At 46.3% G+C, this 21,962-nt stretch overlaps 1 protein-coding gene and 1 long non-coding RNA gene across 6 annotated transcripts in view; both read left to right on the top strand.

Annotated features, from left to right (window-relative positions):
* The window catches only part of LOC127007761 (capping protein inhibiting regulator of actin dynamics-like), a 96,680-nt gene that overhangs the window by 40,225 nt on the left and 34,493 nt on the right, over positions 1-21,962 (top strand). For 2 of the 3 annotated variants that reach the window (XM_050879044.1, XM_050879043.1), the window contains exons 1-2: positions 3,564-3,726; positions 4,018-4,247. The exons of the other annotated variant lie outside the window; for it this stretch is intronic. In XM_050879044.1, coding sequence (XP_050735001.1) covers positions 4,172-4,247 — 76 coding nt within the window. In that variant the 5' untranslated portion in view covers positions 3,564-3,726; positions 4,018-4,171. Of the gene's footprint in view, positions 1-3,563; positions 3,727-4,017; positions 4,248-21,962 lie in introns of those variants that run through there. 3 annotated transcript variants of the gene reach the window in all.
* Positions 4,298-7,873, top strand: LOC127007763 (uncharacterized). Of its 3 annotated transcripts, none has more exons than XR_007760511.1 (3): positions 4,298-5,350; positions 5,598-5,810; positions 5,936-7,873. It is a non-coding gene; the product is annotated as an uncharacterized LOC127007763 (long non-coding RNA). The 3 variants fall into 3 exon arrangements; XR_007760509.1 differs by having other exon boundaries at positions 5,598-6,244; positions 6,365-7,873; XR_007760510.1 differs by having other exon boundaries at positions 5,471-5,662; positions 5,915-7,873.

The raw sequence follows: 21,962 nt of genomic DNA, 5'->3' as shown, positions 1-21,962 counted from the left end.
ATAGTGATGGGGAGATGGGGAGGAAGAGGAGGAGCGGGGAGAAAGAGGTAATGGGGGTAGTAGTAGTAGTAGTAGTAGTGGGGAGAAGAGGTGATATGGGGAGAATAGTACAAGCAAGACAACAAGAGGCATCATGAACAATCACCCACACCCTTCTCCCCACCCTCTTGACCCTCTCCTCTTCTCCCCCTTTCCTCTCCCTTCTAAACACACCTTCCCCCCCTTCACCCCCTCCTCCCCGCACACACACACCATCTCAGACAGTCATGACTATCGACCATATCATGCACTTCAAGCCACGAGAGGAGGAGGAGGAGGAGGAGGAGGAGGAAAGGAAAAAAAGGGAGTAGGCATCTGCTGGTAAGTTGGGATGCATGGTGAATGGGGTGGGGGGGTGGGGGTGGGGGTCTTTCTTCTACCTGGCATGCCGGTGAAGTCGACGGAGCAGCGGCGCCCTTGGGAGGAGGAGGAGGAGGAGGAGGAGGAAAAGGGGAAAGAGATGTGTGAAGTCTGAATCTTGGAAATGGGTGAGGGTTACTCTGTGTGTGTGTGTGTGTGTGTGTGTGTGTGTGTGTGTGTGTGTGTGTGTGTGTGTTTGGGTCACGGTGCCGCGGAAGGGGAGTTGGGGGGAAGGGGAAGGAGGAGAAGTAAGGGGTAAGGTCACTGGTGGGGGAGGGGAGAGGAAGTGGTGTAAGGGGTTAGGTCAGGTCATTGTGGTGGTGGTGACCCTAAGGGGAGGGGAGGAAGCAATGGAAGGGGAAGGGGAGGAAGGAAGGAATGGTAGGAGGAGGGTAGAAAGGAATCGTAAGTGGATGGAGGGGGAGGAGACGCATGGGGGTGAGCCTTGGCTTGGGGAGGGGAGAGGAAGGGGTGGGAGGGAGTCAGGGAGGGGAGTTGTGAGGGGTCATATTAGTTGTGGAGTTGTGATTCTTAGTAAAGGGAAGCAGAGGGGAGGAGGAGGAGGAGATGATGTCTAACGGGATGGACTGTGCTACGATAAGAGGAGGAGGAGGAGGAGGTAAGGGAAGAGGGGTAAGGAGGAGGGGTGAGAAGTCAGGGAGGAGGTAGGGGAAGAGGAAGAGGGGTAAGAAGCAGGGAGGAGGTAGGGGAAGAGAGGCAAGGGGGAAGAGGAAGACGGAAAGAGGGGAAGGACTAGGTGAGGGGTAAAGAGTCAAATCTATTTTGGGGGGAAGGAGAGGAGAAAGTAGAGGGGAGTGGGGAATTGTGACACATGGGATGACACCCTCACTCTCGTCCCCTCATCACACATGCTTGCCGCTGTGAACATGCTGTGAGGGGAGTGTCAGGGAGGAGGAGGAGGAGGAGGAGGTGGTGGTGGTGGTGGTGGTAGGTCCGTAGGGGCGGCGGCAGCATGAATCACAGGGCTGGTTGGAGAGGGGATGGCAGGAGGAGGAGGAGGAGGAGGAGGAGGAGGAGGAGGAAGGGAGGTATGATAACGGTTATACAGATGGGGAAGAGGCTGCAGCATTGAGGATATGGTTGGGGAATGATGGGGAGAGTTGGGGAAGGTAAAGCTTAGGGGAGGTAAGGTAAGGGGTCTGTAGAAGGGGAATAGGGGAGAGGAGACGGGAGGAACGGTTATAAGGATGAGGTAAGGGGTCTGTAGAAGGGGAATAGGGGAGAGGAGACGGGAGGAACGGTTATAAGGATGGGGAGGAGGCTGGAGTATTGAGGATATGGTTGGGGAATGATGGGGAGAGTTGGGGAAGGTAAAGCTTAGGGGAGGCAAGGAATGGGGTCTGTAGATGGGGAATAGGGGAGAGGAAAGGGGAAGAGGAGACGGGAGGAACGGTTATAAGGATGGGGAGGAGGCTGGGGAAGTAAGGTGAGGGTGGGGAATGCAGGATGGGGGGGAACTGTTGATGGGAAAAGGGGATAGGATGGAAGGGCAGGCAGAGTTGGGAAAGTGAGGTAAAGAGTAGGGGAGGCAGGGGTGGGGGGTATAGAAGGGTTAAAGGTAAATAGGGTAGAGGATGGGTAGGCAAGATTTTTAAAGGTGTTAGGTAAGAAGGTAATGGGAAGGCAGGGCGGGGTCATAGGTAATGGTTACGGAAGGAAAGACTAAGGGTGATAGGAGTGGGGAAGGAGGGGGTAAGGGGTGTAAGGGAAGGATGAGGGGGGAGTATTAGGGCAGTGAAGGAAGGATGGGTAGGATGATGGTTGGGGAAGGATAGGGTAGCATAGGCAAGGTCAGGTTTTAGGTAGGCAATGGTAGGTAAGATAGGAAAGGACTGAGGTTGTAAGGTAAGAAGGAAAGGGAAAGATTGAGGTTGTAAGGTAAGAAGGAAAGGGAAAGGTTGAGAGAATAGGTAAAGTTCAGTATAAGGTAGGGAAGGATAAGCAAGGTAAGAATCAGAGCTACGAGGTAAGGATGGGTTGGATGGGGAATGGGTAGGATAAGGGTGTGGCAAGGGTAGGGGAAGATGGGTAAGGTCAGATGCATAGTAGGGAAAGGGTAGATAAGGTAAGAAAGAGGAACAGGGCTATTAGGGTAGGATAGAGAAGGATAGGTAAGGGGAGGATAAGTAAGGTCAGGGATAGGGAAGAAGGATGAGAGAGACTGTATTGGGGACGGCTCGGGGCTGGAGGGAGAGATAGAGAGCGAGAGCAGTGGTGGGGGCGGGAGACGGCGGTGCGGGGGGTGAGGGGGTGTTCGTCGGCACGGTGCAGGAGTGACGTAACACTGGCGCAGCGGTGGCGGGGTCGTGGTCGTGGTCATGGCCGCCCCGAGGGTCCAGGGGGCTCACGGGGCACGGCGGGGCATGGGGGAAGGGGGAGGGGGGATGTTGGTGGGTGTTGTTTCTTTTTTACTTTGTCGAGGGGAGGATACTGAGCAAAGGCTGAAAATGCTGGAATGAAATGTTTAGTGTCTGTGCTGCGTTGTGTTGAGGGTTCCTGGTGGTGGTGGTAATGCACGTTTGTTGTGTTGGTTGCTTTGGTGGTCGTGGTGTTGTAGTCTGGTGTTACTGGTTGTCCTCTCTAGCGGTGGTGTGTGTCTGGTCTGGGTGGTGTTCTATGGTGTCTCTCCTGGGTGTTGTGGTGATGTTCCATGGTAATTTTTTGTTATGGTTGTGGTGTTGAGGTCCGGTGTTACTGGGTGTCCCCTTTCCCTGCCATGGTGTGTCTGTGAAGGCTGGGTTGTGTGTGTGGTGGTGTAGGGAACGGTGTCTGAGGTGTCTGTCCCGGGCGGTTTGTCTGTGTTTGTGGCGCCGGAAGTCCAGACCCACAACTATTTAGGCTCATCCAGGTGCGGCAGGGGGCCAATTAGCGGCAGGTGAGGCACCATGCCGCCAGGACAACATGAGTGCCACGGACGACCTGGGTGCCGGCGTTATGGTGGGGGGCAGTGGGGGGCAGCAGCATTGTTGTCCATGGGGTGTTTACGGTGTGGTGGTGGCGGCGGCGGTGGGGGCAGCGAGCCGTGGCGGGGAGCAGCGTGCCGGCGTGAAGCCACCACCACCACCGACGACGACAACAACGACGACAACTACAGCAACAAGACCAGCAGCAGCACGAGGGGCGGGGGCGGGGGCGGGGTGGGGAGGCGCAGCAGGGTGGCTGGAGCGCGCAGGCCCCAACCACACCCAGGCGGGGAGGCACAGCGGCAGGAGCCAGCAGCCAGCAGCCAGTGTCGCTCCAGAGCCCGCACCGTCGCCACCACTCCCGCACCACGCCACACACTGCCGCCGCCCTCCTCAGCCAGCGGTGAGGCCACACGCCCGCCGCGCCCCACACTCCCCACGGCACCCACGCCCACGCCCCGCACAGTGTTGTCAGTGTGTCTGCCGCACACGCCCTCCCGCCCCTCACCCACGTGACCCGCCGAGCCACCTGCCGCGGTGCCCGCTGTCGCCCCAGTGCTGTCACTTGTGCTTCCCCCCCTTCCTTTTACGCCGTGCCGGGTGGAGGCGTGGGCGCCGCGGGGCACCTGACACTTTGTTGTGGTGGTCAGCTTCCCGCCCTCCCCCCCCTCACTGACCCCCCTTTGGCCCGCAGCGACGACACCCTCCGGAGGCCAGTGTCGGGGCCTTGATGGTGTAGAGCAGACCCCCCGCAGCCCCCCAGCAGCAGCCCCCCGGCCCCTGCCACAGCCGCCCCTCGACGCCTGCCCCAGCAAGTCCCCGCCGTCGCCGCCACCACCACCACCACCATGATAATCGGACTCGTGCGAGACTCCTTCCTCCGCTGCTTCTGCCAGACCTGCTCCGTCAACTCGGCGCTGCCAGGTCAGCACTCAGACAACAATAGCTACCACACCTGACCCGCCCCCCGCAGCCACACGTCCGTCCGTCCCTCGCCCTGGGCAGCCACACACACACACACACACACACACACACACACACACACACACACACACACACACACACACACACACACACACCTGTACCAGTGACACCCTGCTCATTCACAAGTCGTGGCTGCCCCAAGTTGACGTTTTTCGCCCCGCCCCGTTTTCTGTGCCCGCCACCCTGCCTGCCGTAAGGTCGGCGGCACAGTGCTGGGCTGCCGCAGCGTCGACCCTCCGCCCATCGATCGCCCCCCGCGTCGTCAAGGGCGATGTTCCCACCCCGCCGCTGCCTGCCGCCGCCCCTAAGGCCAAGGCTCGCTGCGGCACCGTGCCCGCGGAGGCCAGACGCGGCGGCAGACACCTGGGCGGCAGGTGCACCCGCCCCCACCCCCCCCCAAAGGATGAGTCACGGGGGCACCCAGACGTCTGCCGGGTGAAGGGTGACGGGGTACTCGTTCCGGTGTGCGATGGATGTGTTGGGGTGTGAGGGGACACGAGGGGAAGGAAGGAAGCAAGGAATCGGGCCGCGAGGGACGAGGTGACGGAGGACTTGACTGCCGTGTGATGGATATGTCTGGTGTGAGGGTACGGGAGGGAACAAAGGGACGGAGAGGGGGTTGAGGGAAGGTAAGGGGAGGGGAAGACGGTGTGGAGAGCTGATGAAAGGAAGCTGTGGGGCGTGAGGAAGGGAAGGAAGGAGGGGAGAGATGTGCCGAAATGAGGGGAAAGGTAGTAGCCGAGAAACTAGACGAGGGGAGAGGTCGTAGGGTGGACAAGGCGAGGTCGCGGGGGAGGAAGGAAGGGCTTGAGAAGGAAAAGTCGTGACGGGAGATGAACTTGTTGACAGTGATGGAGTGAGCGGGGCGAGGGTGGAATGATGTAACGTGCGAGGAGGGAACGGAGCGAGCACGAGAGAAGAGGGAGAAGTGGAGGTGCAAGGAGAGTTAGAGGAGTGTGACGTATGAATTTGAATGAGGGAAGGACGGGTACGATATGGAAATTAGTGGGAACATTGTTGAAGTTAGTGAAATGAGATAACCGGTAGGGAGAGAAAAGTTAATGATATGCATGTAGGAAGATGTGACTGGTTAAGGGAAAGAGGGTGAGAGAAGTCAAGACAGAGTAGAGATAGATGTTGAAGTTAGTGAAATGAGATAACAGGTAGGGAGAGGAAGAAAGTTAATGAGATATGCATGTAGGAAGATGTGACTGGTTAAGGGAAAGAGGGTGAGACAAGCCAAGACAGAGAGTAGAGATAGATGTTGAAGTTAGTGAAATGAGATAACAGGTAGGGAGAGGAAGAAAGTTAATGAGATATGCATGTAGGAAGATGTGACTAGTTTAGGTGTTGAAGTTAGTGAAATGAGATAACCGGTAGGGAGAGGAAGAAAGTTAATGAGATATGCATGTAGGAAGATGTGACTGGTTAAGGGAAAGAGGGTGAGACAAGCCAAGACAGAGAGTAGAGATAGATGTTGAGGTTAGTGAAATGAGATAACAGGTAGGGAGAGGAAGAAAGTTAATGATATGCATGTAGGAAGATGTGACTGGTTAAGGGAAAGAGGGTGAGACTAGTCAAGACAGAGAGTAGAGATAGATGTTGAGGTTAGTGAAATGAGATAACAGGTAGGGAGAGGAAGAAAGTTAATGAGATATGCATGTAGGAAGATGTGACTGGTTAAGGGAAAGAGGGTGAGAGAAGTCAAGACAGAGTAGAGATAGATGTTGAAGTTAGTGAAATGAGATAACAGGTAGGGAGAGGAAGAAAGTTAATGAGATATGCATGTAGGAAGATGTGACTGGTTAAGGGAAAGAGGGTGAGACAAGTCAAGACCGAGAGTAGAGATAGATGTTGAGGTTAGTGAAATGAGATAACAGGTAGGGAGAGGAAGAAAGTTAATGAGATATGCATGTAGGAAGATGTGACTGGTTTAGGTGAAGAGGGCGAGACAAGTCAAGAGAGAGTAGAGATAGATGTTGAGGTTAGTGAAATGAGATAACAGGTAGGGAGAGGAAAGTTAATGATATGCATGTGGAAAGATGTGATTGGTTAAGGTGAAGAGGGCGAGACAAGAGAGTAAGGAGAGATAGATGTTGACGAAGAAGTGAGATGCTTAACGATGGACATTAGAATGAAATGAAACGGAAAATGTAAGAATAGAGTAACAGATAGAGCCGGAAGTGTGGAAGTAGATGGCAAACTCAAGAAATAAAAGGAATACAAATAGAGGAAGGAGTTAACGAAAAAAATATGTAATGAGTAAGAGACTGAGTATAGGGTGGAAATTGAAAGTAAGAGAAACATTGAGAATACAGATAGAGGAGATAGAGACAGAGAGGGTTAAAGAATAATAGAGGTTGGTAAAACACACACTTCTTATACATAGATAGGAAGAAGAAAAAAAGATGAAAACTTACAACAATATTTTACATGAAGACAGTGAAGGCGTGCACACTGACAAGCTTAAAGAGGATAACAGAACCAGTATGACGGGAGTAAGACCCACGAAAGACCACAATATAAGGCGACAGGTAGATCAGACAGGTGGGACAGGTAGAGAGAGCACTCGTTTAGGTGGCAATATTGAAGGGGAAGAAAAACAGGTGTGAGAGGAAATATTAGACGTAAACAAAACACCCAGAAAGACTTGTGGTTAATTGTGGTGCCAGAGAATGAGGGGAATAATGAGTTAGTGTTTTGTTAAGAGATGGATAATTAAAGAGGTTGTGGTTTATTGCAGAATGAGGAAAAAAATAAGTTAGTGGAAAGAGATGGAGGTGATAATTAGAGGTAGTGCTTTGTTAAGAGATGGATAGTTAATGAGGTAGTGGTTTATTACAGAGTGAGGAAAAAAAGTGAGTTAAAGAGATAGGTGATAATTAGAAGTGTTTTGTGGTGTTGATGTGGTGAACTAATGACAAGGAGAATAATTAGAGCAAGAGTTGTGTGATGGTAGCGTACTAATGATAGGGAAGGTAATTACAGGTAGAAAGAAAGGTGTGGCGACGGTAGAGTTAGTGTTGCATAAATATGGAGATTAATTAGAGGTGGGAAGACGAGTGTGGTATGGTGGCGATAGTGTTGCCGTGTTAGTGATAAAGAGAATAGAGGTAGGATGGTGTGGTGGTGTGTGGTATGTTAGTGGTATTAGAAAGGAATGCCAAGAGATAGGACGGAGTGGAGAAGTATGATTTGATGGATGGTTGTAGTGGTGGCTGGGTTGATTGTGATGGTTGGTGGTAGTTGGCTTCATATGGTTGTGGTAGTGTTGGGTTGGTTATATGGTTGAGATTGATTGTGGTAGTGGTTGGGTTGATTATGGTTGTGGTGTTGGTTTGGGTGCTATTGTTGGGTGCGGTGGTGGTTGATATGGTTGATAATATGGTTGCTTGGTGGATTTTGGTTGTGATTAGCTAGGAGAGGCAAAAAAAATGTGGGAATAATGAAAATTTTATAAGTTCCATTTATTATTATTATTATTATTATTATTATTATTATTATTATTATTATTATTATTATTGTCTAGTAGTTAGTTTTGCCGAGCTGGCGCTGTCTTTAATTTATTTTTTCTGATAAACTTAAAAAAAAAAACTGCAACACAAGAAGAAAAAAAACATTCTTCCGGAAGTATTAATGAATCGTGAAGAATGTTGAGAGAGAGAGAGAGAGAGAGAGAGAGAGAGAGAGAGAGAGAGAGAGAAGGGGAAGAAAGATGGGAGAAAAAGATAGAGGAGATGAGTAAGGGGGAAGGAGAGGGGAAGGGAAGGGAGAGGAAGATAACAAGAGGAAATATAAGAAATAGGGGAGATAAAACAATAACAAAAAGACCGGCATATCTGCAGAGAGAGAGAGAGAGAGAGAGAGAGAGAGAGAGAGAGAGAGAGAGAGAGAGAGAGACTGACTATCCTTGACAATCGAAGCGTGTCTTTACGTTACACACACACACACACACACACACACACACACACACACACACACACACACACACACCCGTGGTTTTGCTTTCCGCTTTACACCTGCACCTGACAGGTATGCCAAGGAAACCAGCCACATTTTTTTTCCTCTTCCCCCTCCCTTTTATTCCTCCCCCTCTTCTCCCCTACTTCTTTCTTCCCCTCCCTTTCCTCCTGTCATCGTTTTGCTGTCCCTCTCTCCTCCATTCTTTATCCTGTTTCATTTTCTCCCTTTTTCCTTCCCCTCTATTCTTCACCTTCCTCTCCTCTTCTCGCTTCTCCCGTTTTCTCTCCTTCCTCATCTTTCACTTCTCTCTCTCTCTCCCTTCCTCTCCTGCTCTCTTGATTTATCTTTCCTCCTCCTCCTTCTTCACTCAGTTATTCATTCCCCTCCTCTACCCCCCCCCCCTCTCTCTCTCTCTCTCTGCAGATCTGCCGGTTGGGTGTGGTGTAGGGGGGGGGGGAGGAGGAGGGAGGGAGGGATAGAGAGGAATGTTGCCGTGTGAAGAAAGTTGGATGATTCACAGTTACGGACAAATTCTTTACTACTACTACTACTACTACTACTACTACTACTACTAGAGCTAATATTCTAATAGGACATGACCCAAATATTCAACAACTAGCAGAATTAACAATGCATTCTTAACTAGACATCTTGCTTCTCCTTTTCAGTCTGTTTATATTTTCCATTTTTCAGTCGCAGGAGAATTAGTGGTGAGGAAGGGAAGTGATATCAAGTATTTTAAGCATAACGTGAAATTGAAAGACAAGAATAACAAATGTTTTAGCCATATTGATAACTTTTTATATATATTATGTTTACTTAATGGTTGATAGTTTCTCCTTGGTAGAGTTTTGTTGTTTTGGTGGCGGTAGTGATGGTGATGGTTGTGTAGGCATTGGTAGTGGTGGTTGAATTACAGGAAGAGGAAGGAAGGAAGGCAGTCAGTCAGGAGGAGGATGTTGAAAGAGAAGGAGGATGTTGAAATGACGGATGAGTAAACAAAGGAAAAGGAGGGAGAGAGGGAGGGAAGGCGACGGGGGAAAGAAATGAAGGAAAGAAGAAAAAACAGATCAATTGTTTCTCTTATTAATAGTTATGGTGATAGTTGTAGTAGTAAATGGAGGTGGTGGTGAAGATTTTTTTTTTTTTTTTTTGGAAAGAAGGAAGCTCGATAATATAAAAAAAGGAAACAACAAAGCCCGCAATAATAACTGTGGTGATGATGGTGGTATTGGTGATGGGCGTGGCGGGTTCAACAAGGACACCTAATTAGTGGTTTTAATGAGGTAATGGGGTGCATAATTGATTGGTGTTGTACTAGTAGGTGTGTGTGTGTGTGTGTGTGTGTGTGTGTGTGTGTGTGTGTGTGTGTGTAATTGGGCGTGGTATTGTTTTGCTGTGGTTAGGAGAGGTTGTCACACTTTCTCTTCCTTGTCATCTTCTTCCTCCTTCTTTTTTCCTCCTCTTCCTTCTTATATTCCTCATTTTCCACTTCGTCCTTCTCATTTTCTTACTTTGCTCTTTTCCCACCTTAGTATAGTTTTCCTCCAAGTCCTCCTCCTCCTCCTCTGCTTCCTTCCTTTTCCTCCTTACTGTCCTCTTTTCCCATCTCGTCCTGATTCTCCTTTTCCTCCTTATTCCTCCTTTTCCTCCATTTCCACGTCGTCTTTATCCTCTTTTTCCTCCTTTTCCACTTTATATTTTTTCCTCCTCCTCCTCTTCCTTGATCATATCCACCTCCTCCTCCTAGACCTTGAAAGTTAACCCTCCACTCGTGTTCTCTTCATCTCATTTATGACTTGTTATCTTCTCTCCCTCCACGAAGGAAATACTCTCAGTTGTGCCGGAGGGGAGGAGGAGGAAGAGGAGGATGAGAGGGGAGGAGGGAGGGTGAGAGGGAAGGTGAGAGCGTTAGGCAAATGGGTTGAGAAGGGACGAAAAATATTTGTCTTGTTAACATTTTACTTTTTTTTCCACCTTTCATCCTTTTATCCTTTCCCTCGTGTATTTCCTTTGCTTTCCCTGAACCATTTAATTTTATGCTTCCCCTCATCTCTTATTTATCCTTTCCCAGTATGTAACTTTTTATTTTTTTTATTTCCCATTTTTTTGCTAGACCCATTAAACTTTTTTCTTTCCCTCCTTTTATTTCTTCTTTATCCTTTACCTCTAGTTTTTTTTATTTATTTCCCGATTTCCGTGTTATTTTTCTTACTTTTTCCCTCATTCTAATCTATATTTTTTTTCCGTGACATTCCTTTATTTTGGTTTACCGTGCTTTTTTTTCTTTTTTTCATAGTACTATTTTCTTTTCCTTAGCTTTCCTATTTCCTTGTACACACCACTACAGCTTAGAAGACAAAGATACTTACAGTTTTCTTCTATTCTTCTTCACTAGAACACTTCCATTTTATTTTCTCAACTCTTTTCAAACACTCAAACTTTCACCATCTTTCTTTTCTTTTTTTCAGCAGCAGCATCCATTAGGCCAAAACTTTCTTTCCATCAATATTTTTTTCTTACCCTTCTTTTATTTTCGTTCCCTTTCCTTTCCTTTGTGTTTGTTCCTTTATCCTCCCTTTCCTTTCCTCTGTTTGTTCCTTTATCCTCCCTACCCTCACGCTTTCCTTTCCACACTAATTTATCTCTCCGCCTCTCATCTCCTCCACCCTCTTCCATCTCCATCTCATTAATGAATCCACCGAGGAGGAGGAGGAGGAGGTGGAGGTGGAGGAGGATATTGGATAGAAGGAAGAGGAGGATACTTGAGATGATGAGAAGGAAGAGGTGGATATGGAGGAGGAAGGGAAAAAAAGACGAACTGAAAGGAAAGACGAGGAGGAGGAGGAGGAGGAGGAGGAGGAGGAGACAGGAAGGAAGGGAGATGAGAAAGTAGATGAAAGAAAGGAAGAAAAGGAAAGGCAGATGAATAGGAAGACATGAAGTAGAAGAGGAAGTGAAGAAAAAGAAGAAAAGACGAAAAATATTAGGAAAGATTAAAAACAAGAGTAAAGGATGAAATGAATGAAAGAATTAAGAGGAGAAAGGAAGGGAAACAAGAAATAGAGGAGAGAAGGAAGGAATGAGGAGAAAGAAAGGAAAAAGAGGAAGAAATACAGGAGACAGGAGGAAATATAAACAAGAAGGAAAGGAAGACAGAGGAAGAAAAGATGAGAAATAAATGGAATGAGAGAGAGAGAGAGAGAGAGAGAGAGAGAGAGAGAGAGAGAGAGAGAGAGAGAGAGAGAGAGAGAGAGAGAGAGAGAGAGAGAGAGAGAGAGAGAGAGAGAGAGAGAGAGGCAGTTAAGGTAATGGGGGTTAGCTGTTGTCTGTCTCATCTCCTTTAATTATTGTCTTCAGCATTAAGTGGAGCATCAATTAGTGGGATTAGTGTTCGCTCCACCACCTCTTCCACCTCCACCCACCACCACTGCTATTACTCTTCCTCCTCCACCTCTGCTATGATTGCCTCCACCTCCACTTCATTACGCAAATTACTTCTTCCTCCACTTTCCCCACCACTATCTCCACCTCCACTTCTCCCACTACTTACTCCACCTCTTCCACCTCTGCCTTTTTTTTTTTTTTTTTTTTTTTTAAGCTTCCATCTCTTGCTTACTTTTCTTCTTCCTCCTCCTCCTCCTCCTCCTATTCACATTACTCTTCTACTTCCCTCCCTCTTCCTCCTCCTCCCTCTTCTTCCTTCTCCACCATCACTACTTCCACATTCTTCTTTCTCCCATTACTTCTGCTCTCCAATTTGGCAGACGAGGAGGGAAATAGGAAAGGAGAGAGAGTAAAGGAAAGAATAAGAAAGGAGATGGGGGGGAGAGAGGCAAAGAAAGGAGGAAAGGAAGGAAGGAAGGGAAGGAAAAGATAGAAGATGGGGAAGGAAATAAGTCGAAGTAAAAGTATTGGAAGGAAAGTTGAGAACGATGAAGGGAGAGAATGAAAGAAGAGGAGGAGGAGGAAAGGAGAGAAGGAAGAGAGGCAAAGAAAGAGGAGGAAAGGAAAGAATGGGAGGAAAAGAAAGATGAGGAAAGAGTTAAGACAAAGTTAATTAAAGGGATGGAAGGAAAGTTGAGAACGAAGATGGTTGGTGCAAAGAAGGGAGAACGAAAGAGGAGGAGGAGAGAGGAAAGGAGAGGAAGAAGAGAGGGAAAGAAAGAGGAAAGGAGAGAAGGGGAAGGAAAGAAAGAAGATGAGGAAAGAATTAAGACAAAGTTAATTAAAGGGATGGAAGGAAAGTTGAGAACGAAGAGGGGAGGTGCAAAGAAGGGAGAGAACGAAAGAGGAGGAGGGAGGAAAGAAGAGAACGAAAGAAGAAGAAGAAGAGGAGGAGGAGGAGGGAGGGAGGGAGGGAGGGAGGAAGGGAGTTAGGGAGGTAACTGTACGTGACGGGGGAAATAAGATAAAATTTTCTCTCCCTCCTCCCCCAAGAGAGGAGGGAGATGAGTACCACTTTCCTCCCCTCCTCCCTTCCTCTTACCTCCCTCTGCCTCCTCCTTTTCCTCTCCCTTCCTCTCCTCCCTCTTGTCGGCCCTCTTTATCTCCCTCTTACCTCTTCATTTCTTTATTTCGTCTTGGTAATTATTTCTCCTCCTCCTCTTCTTCCTCTTTCTCTTCCTCCTCCTGTTTGTGAATATATTTTAATTAGCTTTATATTATTTTAAGGATAATAACTTTTGCTCATTATTACTACTACTACTATTGTTGGTTGTTACTCCTACTACTACAACTTTATATTGTCACTACTACTACTACTTTTACTATATGATGTAGTTTGCGTTGATGGTATCGATAAGGAAGGAAGGAAGGAGAAGAGGAGGAGGAGGAGGAAGTGTGTGACTCAGTAAAGCTCCCAAGTTGTGTATTGATCAAAGTGTGTGTGTGTGTGTGTGTGTGTGTGTGTGTGTGTGTGTGTGTGTTCTGTCCTTGGTACACTTTTACAACACCCACCACCAAAACCATCACCACCAACAACAACAACAACCACCACCACCACCACCAACAACAACAACAACACCACCATCACCACCACCACCACCACCATTGTCATCACCACAACTGCGTATCTCACTCGGCAACACCTAATCCCATCACCGCCACTCGTTACCACCACAGTGCAACCTTAATTAAATTCATCACCACCCTTATTATCTTTCAATATCACCACCATAATCGCATCACCATCAGAATTCAGAACACACACTTTTGCACATCATCACCACCATCACCACCACTATTTCAACACCACGACTTCTGCTTCCTTTCTACTGTTCCTATTTTCTTGCTGTTGTTGGTTGTTTTAATAATTAATTGACGTGATTGATACTACTACTACTACTACTACTACTACTACTACTACTACTACTACTTCTACCACCACCACCACCACACTTCAACGTAACAAAACTTGGGTACATGACCTTCGATGAGCTTAAAATATAGTGTGTGTGTGTGTGTGTGTGTGTGTGTGTGTGTGTGTGTGCGCGCGTGTTCCCAAGCGTGCGTGTGCGTGTTTGTACCTCGCAATTAATTGAAGCAAGCAGGCAAATGTTCTACACACACACACACACACACACACACACACACACACACATTTTAAGCCCTCGCTCATACGCTTTGTCGAGTGTTTCTAAGGATGATGCTAAGAGCATTACCTGTAAGCCGATACAGGTGAAGTAGCGACACCTGGGCTAAGTACTACTACTACTACTACTACTACTACTACTACTACCATCACCACACTACTAATCCTTCCACTTTTTACTTATTTAATTCTCCTGCTACTATTTCCTTACTACTACTACTACTACTACTACTATTACTACTTTATCTATTCTTACTGCTTCTACTACACTGCTAATCCGTGCATTTACTAATTTACAACATTTGCTGCTACTGTTACTACTACTACTACTACTACTACTACTACTACTACCACTACTACTACCACTAAGCTATTCTCTATGCACCAACATGTACCCGTCCGTTTTATTGGCTAAGCTGTGTGTGTGTGTGTGTGTGTGTGTGTGTGTGTGTGTGTGTGTGTGTGTACGGGTGTGGCTATTGGCTTTGCACGTGTAGCCCTGACCTCAATTCGCGAGTTGGGGAAGGAAGGGAGGAGTTGGGAATTGACTAGGGAGTTGTGATGGGGAGGGGCCGGTTCTGGAGGTTCTATATATGGTGACTGGATGGTTATGGAAGCCTTGGTTAGGGGAGGAGGGTTGGGGAATGAGGATGGGGATACAGGGGAAGAAAGGTTGATGTTGGGGAAAGGATAGTTAGGATAGGAAGGTTGGGGATATGGGGTAAGAAAGGGATGTTGGGGAATGGGTGGTTAGGGTAGGAAGGATGGGGAAAAAGATGGGGATATTGGGGTTTGGGATATATTCGAGGGGGGGGGGGGGTAGGGCTTCAATATGAGAGAAAGAAAAAAAAAAGGATTAGGAGTATGAAAAAAAGGAGATTGGGAAGATTAATAAAAAAGGCTTTGTAGGTTGGGGAAGATATATTTAAGGGAGGAGGAGGAGGAAGAGCAAGAGGAGGAAGACCAGGAGGAGGGAGAACATTTATCAAGGGAAACAAAGAAAAAAAGAAACCAAAAGAAAAAAAAAGATACACAAAACTTTCCACCTCGAACGTGCAATTCTAGAACCCCGCAGAGAGAGAGAGAGAGAGAGAGAGAGAGAGAGAGTGTTCGTGAGTGGTATTGGTAAGGGAAAATCGTTACTGGGAATGGGAATAGAGAGCAGAGTGATAAAGGAAGGGTGGAGTGAAAAGGGAGAGGAAGGGAGGGAATGGGGAATAGGTAGAGAGGGGGAAGGGAAAGGGAGGGTAGGGATTTCAGCGCTCACTGGTAAATCTTGGCTAGGGTTGATGGGAAATTAAGGATTGGGAAGAATGGGGAGAGAAAGGGGAGAAGAGAAAAATAGTGGGGGAGGAAAAAGAGGAAAACAGAGAAGGGGAGCAAAAGAAAGGTGAAAGTAGTGTAAGGAAAGGAAGAGGAAAGGAAAACAAATGAATAGAGAAAGAAAAGCGAAGGAAAGGAAGAGAATGTAAAGGAAAGAGAAAGAATGGAAGGGAAAGGAAAGGAATTGAAGGGAAGGAAAAGCGAAGCAGAGAAGTTGAAAGAAAATGAAGAGAAGGAAGGAAAGGAATAAAAAGAAAGGAAGATGGGAAGCGAAACAAAGGAATGGGATAGGTAGATAGTAGAGAAGCAAAGGAAGGGAATGGAAAGAAATGGGATGAAAAAGAGGAGGAAGAAAAGCAAAGAAATGGAAAGGAAAGGGAAACAAAGGAAGTGGACAGACAGCAAAGAGAAGCAAAGTAAGGGAATGGAAAGAAATGGGATGAAAAAGAGGAGGAAGAAAAGCAAAGAAATGGAAAGGAAAGGGAAACAAAGGAAATGGGACAGACAGCAAAGAGAAGCAAAGGAAGGAAATGGAAAGAAATGGGATGAAAAAGAGGAGGAAGAAAAGCAAAGAAATGGAAAGGAAAGGGAAACAAAGGAATGGGACAGACAGCAAAGAGAAGCAAAGGAAGGGAATGGAAAGAAACGGGATGAAAAGGAGTAAAGCAAAGAAATGGAAGTAGAAGCGAGTGGAAAAAGAAATGGAAGCAATGCAAAACAAGGGGATGGAAGGGGAAGGGGGAAGGGTACTGAGGGAGAGGGGAGGAATGGGGGGGTTGGGTTGGCGCCTACCTGGTGAACCGTGTATTGACCCGGGGGTAGAGAGACCTTACCTGCAATTCCTCCTCTTCCCTTGTCCCCTCCCTAACACCTGTTCTCCCCCCTCCCCTCCACTTCCTCTCCTCATTCCCCTTTCCCTTACTGTTTGTTTGTCCTCTTCCTCTGCATCATTCTATTTTCCTCCTTTCATTCATATTTCCACCTTCATTTTCCTCCATTCCCTATCTCTTTATTCTCTTTTCTCATTTCTTTATTTAAATTTTCCTCTTTTCTTTAACTTTCTCTTCACCACCTCTTTCCTCTTCTTGAAGTTTTCCTTTTCCTCTTTTCATTCCCTTCTCCCTTCTTCCTTTTCATTCCCTTCTTCCCCTTCATTCCTCTCTTCCCCTTTCTCTTCGTTTTCCTCCCTTTTTTTTTTAATTCCTTTCCCCTTCATTCCCCTCTTCTTCCCTTTCTCCATTTTCTTCCTCCTTATTCCCCTCTTCCTTTCTTCCCCTTTCTCTTCGTTTCCCTCCCTTCTTTCTGTTCTATTCTTCTATTCCTTTCTTCTATTCTCTTCTATTCCTTCTATTTTTTTTCTTAATCTTTCCTTAGTGTTCTTCCTCTTCATCTCAAATCCACAAACCCACATTTTTTTCCCCTTGGTTCCCTTCCCTTCATTTTTTCCTCCTCCATTTCTATCTCACATTCGCACGCCATTCCTTACCAGTCTCTCCCTTCTGTACACTTTTCGTCCCCTCCCCTTCCTCCTCTCCTTCTTCCCCTTTCCTCCTCCTTCCCCCGTCACCCCTTCGTCGCCCAGTGTTTGGTGACTCACCGCGACTCCTTGGCGCCACGTGTGACTCACCAGACTGTAGGGGCGAGTTTTTATTGGTCTGTTATTCCTCTGGGTCTGTGTCTGTCTGTATGTTTGTCTGTGGGTGTGTCTGTGTATGTCTGTTTTTAGTTTCTTTTGCTTTCTTTACCCAACTTTAATTTAATTTCCACTTCATTTTCAACTTTAATTTTAGCTTTACTTTTAACATTACTTTCAGCTTTTTTTTTTCCGACACTGCTTTTGATCTTGGGTACATTTTTAACTACTTTTCAACCTTACTGCTTTATCTTTTTCTTTACTTTGAGCTTTACTTTCAACTTTACTTTCGACTTTAAAGTAATCGTCAATTTTTAACTTCTTTTCAACTTTACTTTCAAATTTACTTTTAACCATACTTTTATTAATTCTGCTTTTCCGCTTTACTTTCAATTTTAATTTTAACTTTACTCTCAGTTTTCAGCTTTACTAAAAATATCTAACTTTTAACTAATTTATCTTTACTTTCGACGCACGACTCTCCTTTTTTAACTTTACTTTCAACTTTACGTTTTGCTTCACTGTCCTTACCTAACCACCTTATATTATTCAACTTTACCTTTTCTTCGCCCACTGTCTCCTAAACGCACACACACACACACACACACACACACACACACGGTCGTAAATCACCCGGCGCCGCGAATCACTTTTTTTTTTTTTTAGGAGAATTTATATTACGTTGCAAGGGAGGAGGAGGAGGCGGGGGCTTTAAGAATGACAGGAATGAAGAATGATTTTGCAGGAAGGGGAAAAAAAAAAAACGATGGGCGGATGGAGGAAAAAAGGAAGAGGAGAAAAACAGTAAACGAAGGAGAAAAGAAAGGAAAAGAATGAATGAATGAAGTTTAAATATTGAATCACTTAGCAACGGAAGAAAGAAGCAAGGTAGGAGGAAGTGGATTTAGTGGAGGAGGAAAGGAACGAGTAAGGAGAGGAAGGAAACGGTATAGGATGGAGTGGAAAGGAGAGAAAAGTGGAGGAAAGAGATAGCAGGAAGGAAGCGGAGGAAAAGCAGCAAAGTACGGACAGGGTTGAGAAACGGAATGATTGTATAAATGAAGGAAGGAGGAAAAAAATAGGGAAGGGTTAAGATAAAGATGGAAGGGATAACTTAAGAATATGAACACTGATTATATGGTTTATGGAAGGCAAGAGAAAATGGGAAGAGTAAAGAAAAGGAAAGTTATGGGGACGGGAAAGGAAGGGGAAGAGGGTAAAAGGATTGGGTAAATGAACGAATGAAGAAAAAGTGATAATTTGGAAAGAATAGCAAAGAAGAAAGGATTATATGGAAAGATTGAGTGAAGGAAGGGAGGGGGAGAAGTAGTAAAAATGTGAGTGGAGGATTGAAGGAGGAATTGCGTGGAAGGACTGAATCAAAGAAGTAAAAATAAAGTAGATGAATGAAGGAAAAATTGTATAGCAGAACTGGGTAGAGGAAGGAATAAAAGTTGTAGAAATTGAAAAAAAAATGAAGGTTTGTATAGAAGGACTGGATAAAGGAAGAGAGACTCGTATATAAGGATAAGAGTAAAAATAAAAGTAGTAAAAAATGAAAAAAAATGAAGGTTTGTATAAAGGAAGAGAGAATCATATATAAAGATGGAGTAAAAATGAAAGTAGTAAAAATTGAAAAAATAAAATAAGGTTTGTATAGAAGGACTGGATAGAGTGGAGGGAGGAATTATAAAACTTGATAAAGGAGGGGATAAACTCTATTAATATTTAGTTAATGAAGAAGAAGAGGAGGAGGAGGAAAGCTTGGAAGGGTTGAGAAAGGGAAGTAATGAAGCAAGGAAGAAAAAAATATACATGCAGACTGTACAAAGGAAGGAGGATAAATAGGGAGAAGGGAAGAACGTTTATGCTGGCTAATTGAGGAGGAGGAGGAGGAGGAGGAGGAGGTAGACGTGATTAATGGCACGGTGCAAAGTGACTACGTGCTGTGTGAAGGTTTGTGAAGACGTTCGATATAATGAAGAAATGACCCCCCTTAAACTCCCCTTTCTCTCTCGTTTCTCTTTTACACTTTAATACCCCTTTCTCTCCTCCATCCCTTCTTCGTTCCTCTTTTTCCTTTTCCTCTTATTCCTCCCTCTCTCATCTTTGCTTTTTTTTCTTTTCTCTTGTTAAATCTTCACATAACTTCTTTGCTTCCATTCTCTTTTCTCTTTCTCTCCCTCGTTTGTCTTTTTCTGTTTTTGTTTTTTTCCTCCTTCACTTCTTCGTTCCTCTGTTTCTCCTCTTCCTTCCTCTCCCATCCTTGCTTTCTTTTCCCTTTAATCTATTTAATTTCTCTTCCTCTTTCCCTCGTGTATCTTCTTTTCCACTTTCATTTTTATACCCTTGTCTCTCCTCCTCCATCCCTTCTTCCTTCATCTCTTCCCCTTCCTTTCCCCTCCTTGCTTTCTTCCTTTTCCCTCTCCATACCTTTCCTTTTCTTTACTCGTTCCATTTTCTTGCCTTCTATAAACCATCTAATCAGTGTTCATATTCTTTAATTATCTTGACCCTTCCCTATATTTTTTTATCCATCCCTTTCCTTTCCCCCATCACTTTAAGATATCCGTTCCATTTTTTATCTTCTCTTTTCCTTCCTCCTCCTCCTTCATTTTCTTCTTTTCCTATCCATTCCTCCCCTTCCTATCACACCCTCCTCGCCTACTTCCATTTCATCATTCTCCTCCTTCCCCTTCCCATACATTTCTCTCCCTCACACCATTGTTGTCTTCCTCTTTCCCCATATTCTCCCCTTCCCGTCTCCCCTTTTCCTTCCCATCTCACCCCTTCCTTTATCTCTTCCATCTTTCACTTCTCTTCCTTCTCCTCCACCATTCCTTTCTCTTCCTATTCCTCCTTTTCCGCCTGCTTTCCTTTCCACCATTCTCTTCCTCCCCTTCCTTTAACTTTCCTCCACCACCATATCCTCCCCTTTCCCCCCCTTCCCCCCCTTCTCTCCCCCTTTAAATCCATTGCCTCAAGTGTAATGGGGCAGTTTCTGAGTAATGGTTGCGCGGCCCTTCCCTTTCCTCCCTTCCCCTATTCCCCCTTGTGCTGCCCTCCCACTTAATGGAAGGGTGTTGAAAATAGAAGTGAGGGGGTTGAGGATGAAGGGGGGGAGTAAGGGAGGGTGGAAAGGAGGATTTTTTAGATGGGGAATAAAGTTAAAAAGGGAAAGTGGAAGGGGAAGGGAGGTGGAAGTTTAGAGAAGGGAGAGAGATGTTGGGAGGTAAAGTTGGGGGGGAGGAAGAAGGGAGGGAAAGGTAGGAGTAGAGGAAGGGAGGGAAGATAGGTAGGAGAGGTAAAGGTAGGAAGGGTAGGTAGGTAGGGAGGGGGTAGGGAAGGAAAAGGGAGATGAAGGGGAAAGTACTAAAATGGGAAAGGTGAATTTTATAGGTGGGGGAGGAAAGGGGAGGTGGAAGGGTAGCAGGTAGGAGGGGGTGGGGTGGAGGAAGGAAGGTTTCGAGGGAGAGAGAAAAGGGAGAGAAGGATGAGAGGTATGGGAAGATAGCTGTTGATGGGGGTGCTCTCTCTCTCTCTCTCTCTCTCTCTCTCTCTCTCTCTCTCTCTCTCTCTCTCTCTCTCTCTCTCTCTCTCTCTCTCGTCTCCTATAAAAAGTAAGTGAAATTCGAATGGGCGACACCGTAGATTTTTTTATTCGTCGGAAATATAAAAATTTCTCTCTCTCTCTCTCTCTCTCTCTCTCTCTCATTGATTCCTGTCCAATTTATTTATTCATTCATTTGTTTGTTGGCTTTTCATTATTAATTTTACCTCCATTATCTCCCCTTCCCTTCCTCTCCCCTCCCCTCCCCGTTATCAATTCATTGGGTGATTGTTATTAAACCTTTCAATAATGGATGAGGATTGCTTATCTTCCCCTCCTCTCCCCTTCCCTCCCCTTCTCCCCTCCTCCGGTCCCTCCATTCCCTTCCTCCCTTTCCTCCCCTTCCTCCTCACCCCTTGCCTATCCTTCCCTCCTGTCCCTCCTTTCCCTTCATTCTCTCCCCTTCTTCCCCTCCTCTTCCCTTCCTTTCACTCCTCCCCTCCATTCCCTTCTTCCCCTTCCCCTCTTCCTCCTCTCCCTTTGCCTTCCTTTTCTTCCTTTCCTCTTCCCTTTAACTTCCTTCCAGTCCTTTCTCCTCTCCCTGTCTTATTTCCTTCCCCTCTTCCCTCCCTTCCTCCCTTCTTTCCTTCCCCTCTTCCCTTCCTTATTTTATCTTTCCCTCTGACACATTTATCTTACTTCCTTCCCGCCCTTCCTCTTCTCCTTCCCTCTTCTTCCTCCCTTCTTCCTCTTCCCCTTCTTCCTCCCTTCACTATCGCCGTCACCATCACTTGTTAATTCATTTCGTTTGATGGCTTGCTGATAGTGATTGATGGTGATGGGGAGGGGGGGGGGGTAAGAGGAGTGGGGAGATAATGGTTTGATATGAATACTACCATAATTTTCCTCCCCTCTCCCCACCCTTCCCTATCTTCCCGTCTGTTATTCCTCTTCTCCCCTTCTTCAAACTCTTCTTTTCCTCCCCCTTCCTCTTTCCTCCACCCTTTCTTCATTGCCCTCTTCTCTTTTCATCTTCCTTGTTTCTCTTCCCTTCCTCTTCTCTCCTTCACACTGCCTTCTTTTCCTCTCCCTTCCTCTTCCCTCCACCCTTCCTTCATTGCCCTCTTCTATTCATCTTCCTTCTTTCTCTTCCCCATCTTCTCCTCCTCCTCCCTGTCTACCCATATGTTTTTTCTTCTTTCTTTACATGTCTTATTTTCCTCCCCTTCTCTTTCCTCCACACTTTCTTCACTACCCTCTTCTGTTTTCTTCCATCTCCTTCCTTCCTCCTTTTCCCCCATACCTTCATTCCCTCCTCTCCTCCTCTCTCCCCTCTCCAGACTCCCCTTCTCCCCAGTTTATGTCCCAGGGTGAGTACTAACGTGGGAGGATGGCTTCGCGGGGAGAATAAATATGGCTGTAAAGAACGTGGGGGAGAGGCGTGGGTGATGGGGGGTGGGGAGTGAAGATGGGGTGATAGAGGGTGATGGGGTGGGAGGGGGTGTTGGGTGATGGGGTGTTACTGTTACAACTACTACTACTACTACTACTACTACTATTATTATTACTACTATTACTACTACTACTATTACT

This window comes from Eriocheir sinensis, chromosome 36 (assembly GCF_024679095.1).
Source record: "Eriocheir sinensis breed Jianghai 21 chromosome 36, ASM2467909v1, whole genome shotgun sequence".
Lineage (NCBI taxonomy): Eukaryota > Metazoa > Arthropoda > Malacostraca > Decapoda > Varunidae > Eriocheir > Eriocheir sinensis.
The sequence above is the reverse complement of the archived record's forward strand: the minus strand, read 5'-3'. Positions and strand labels throughout refer to the sequence as shown.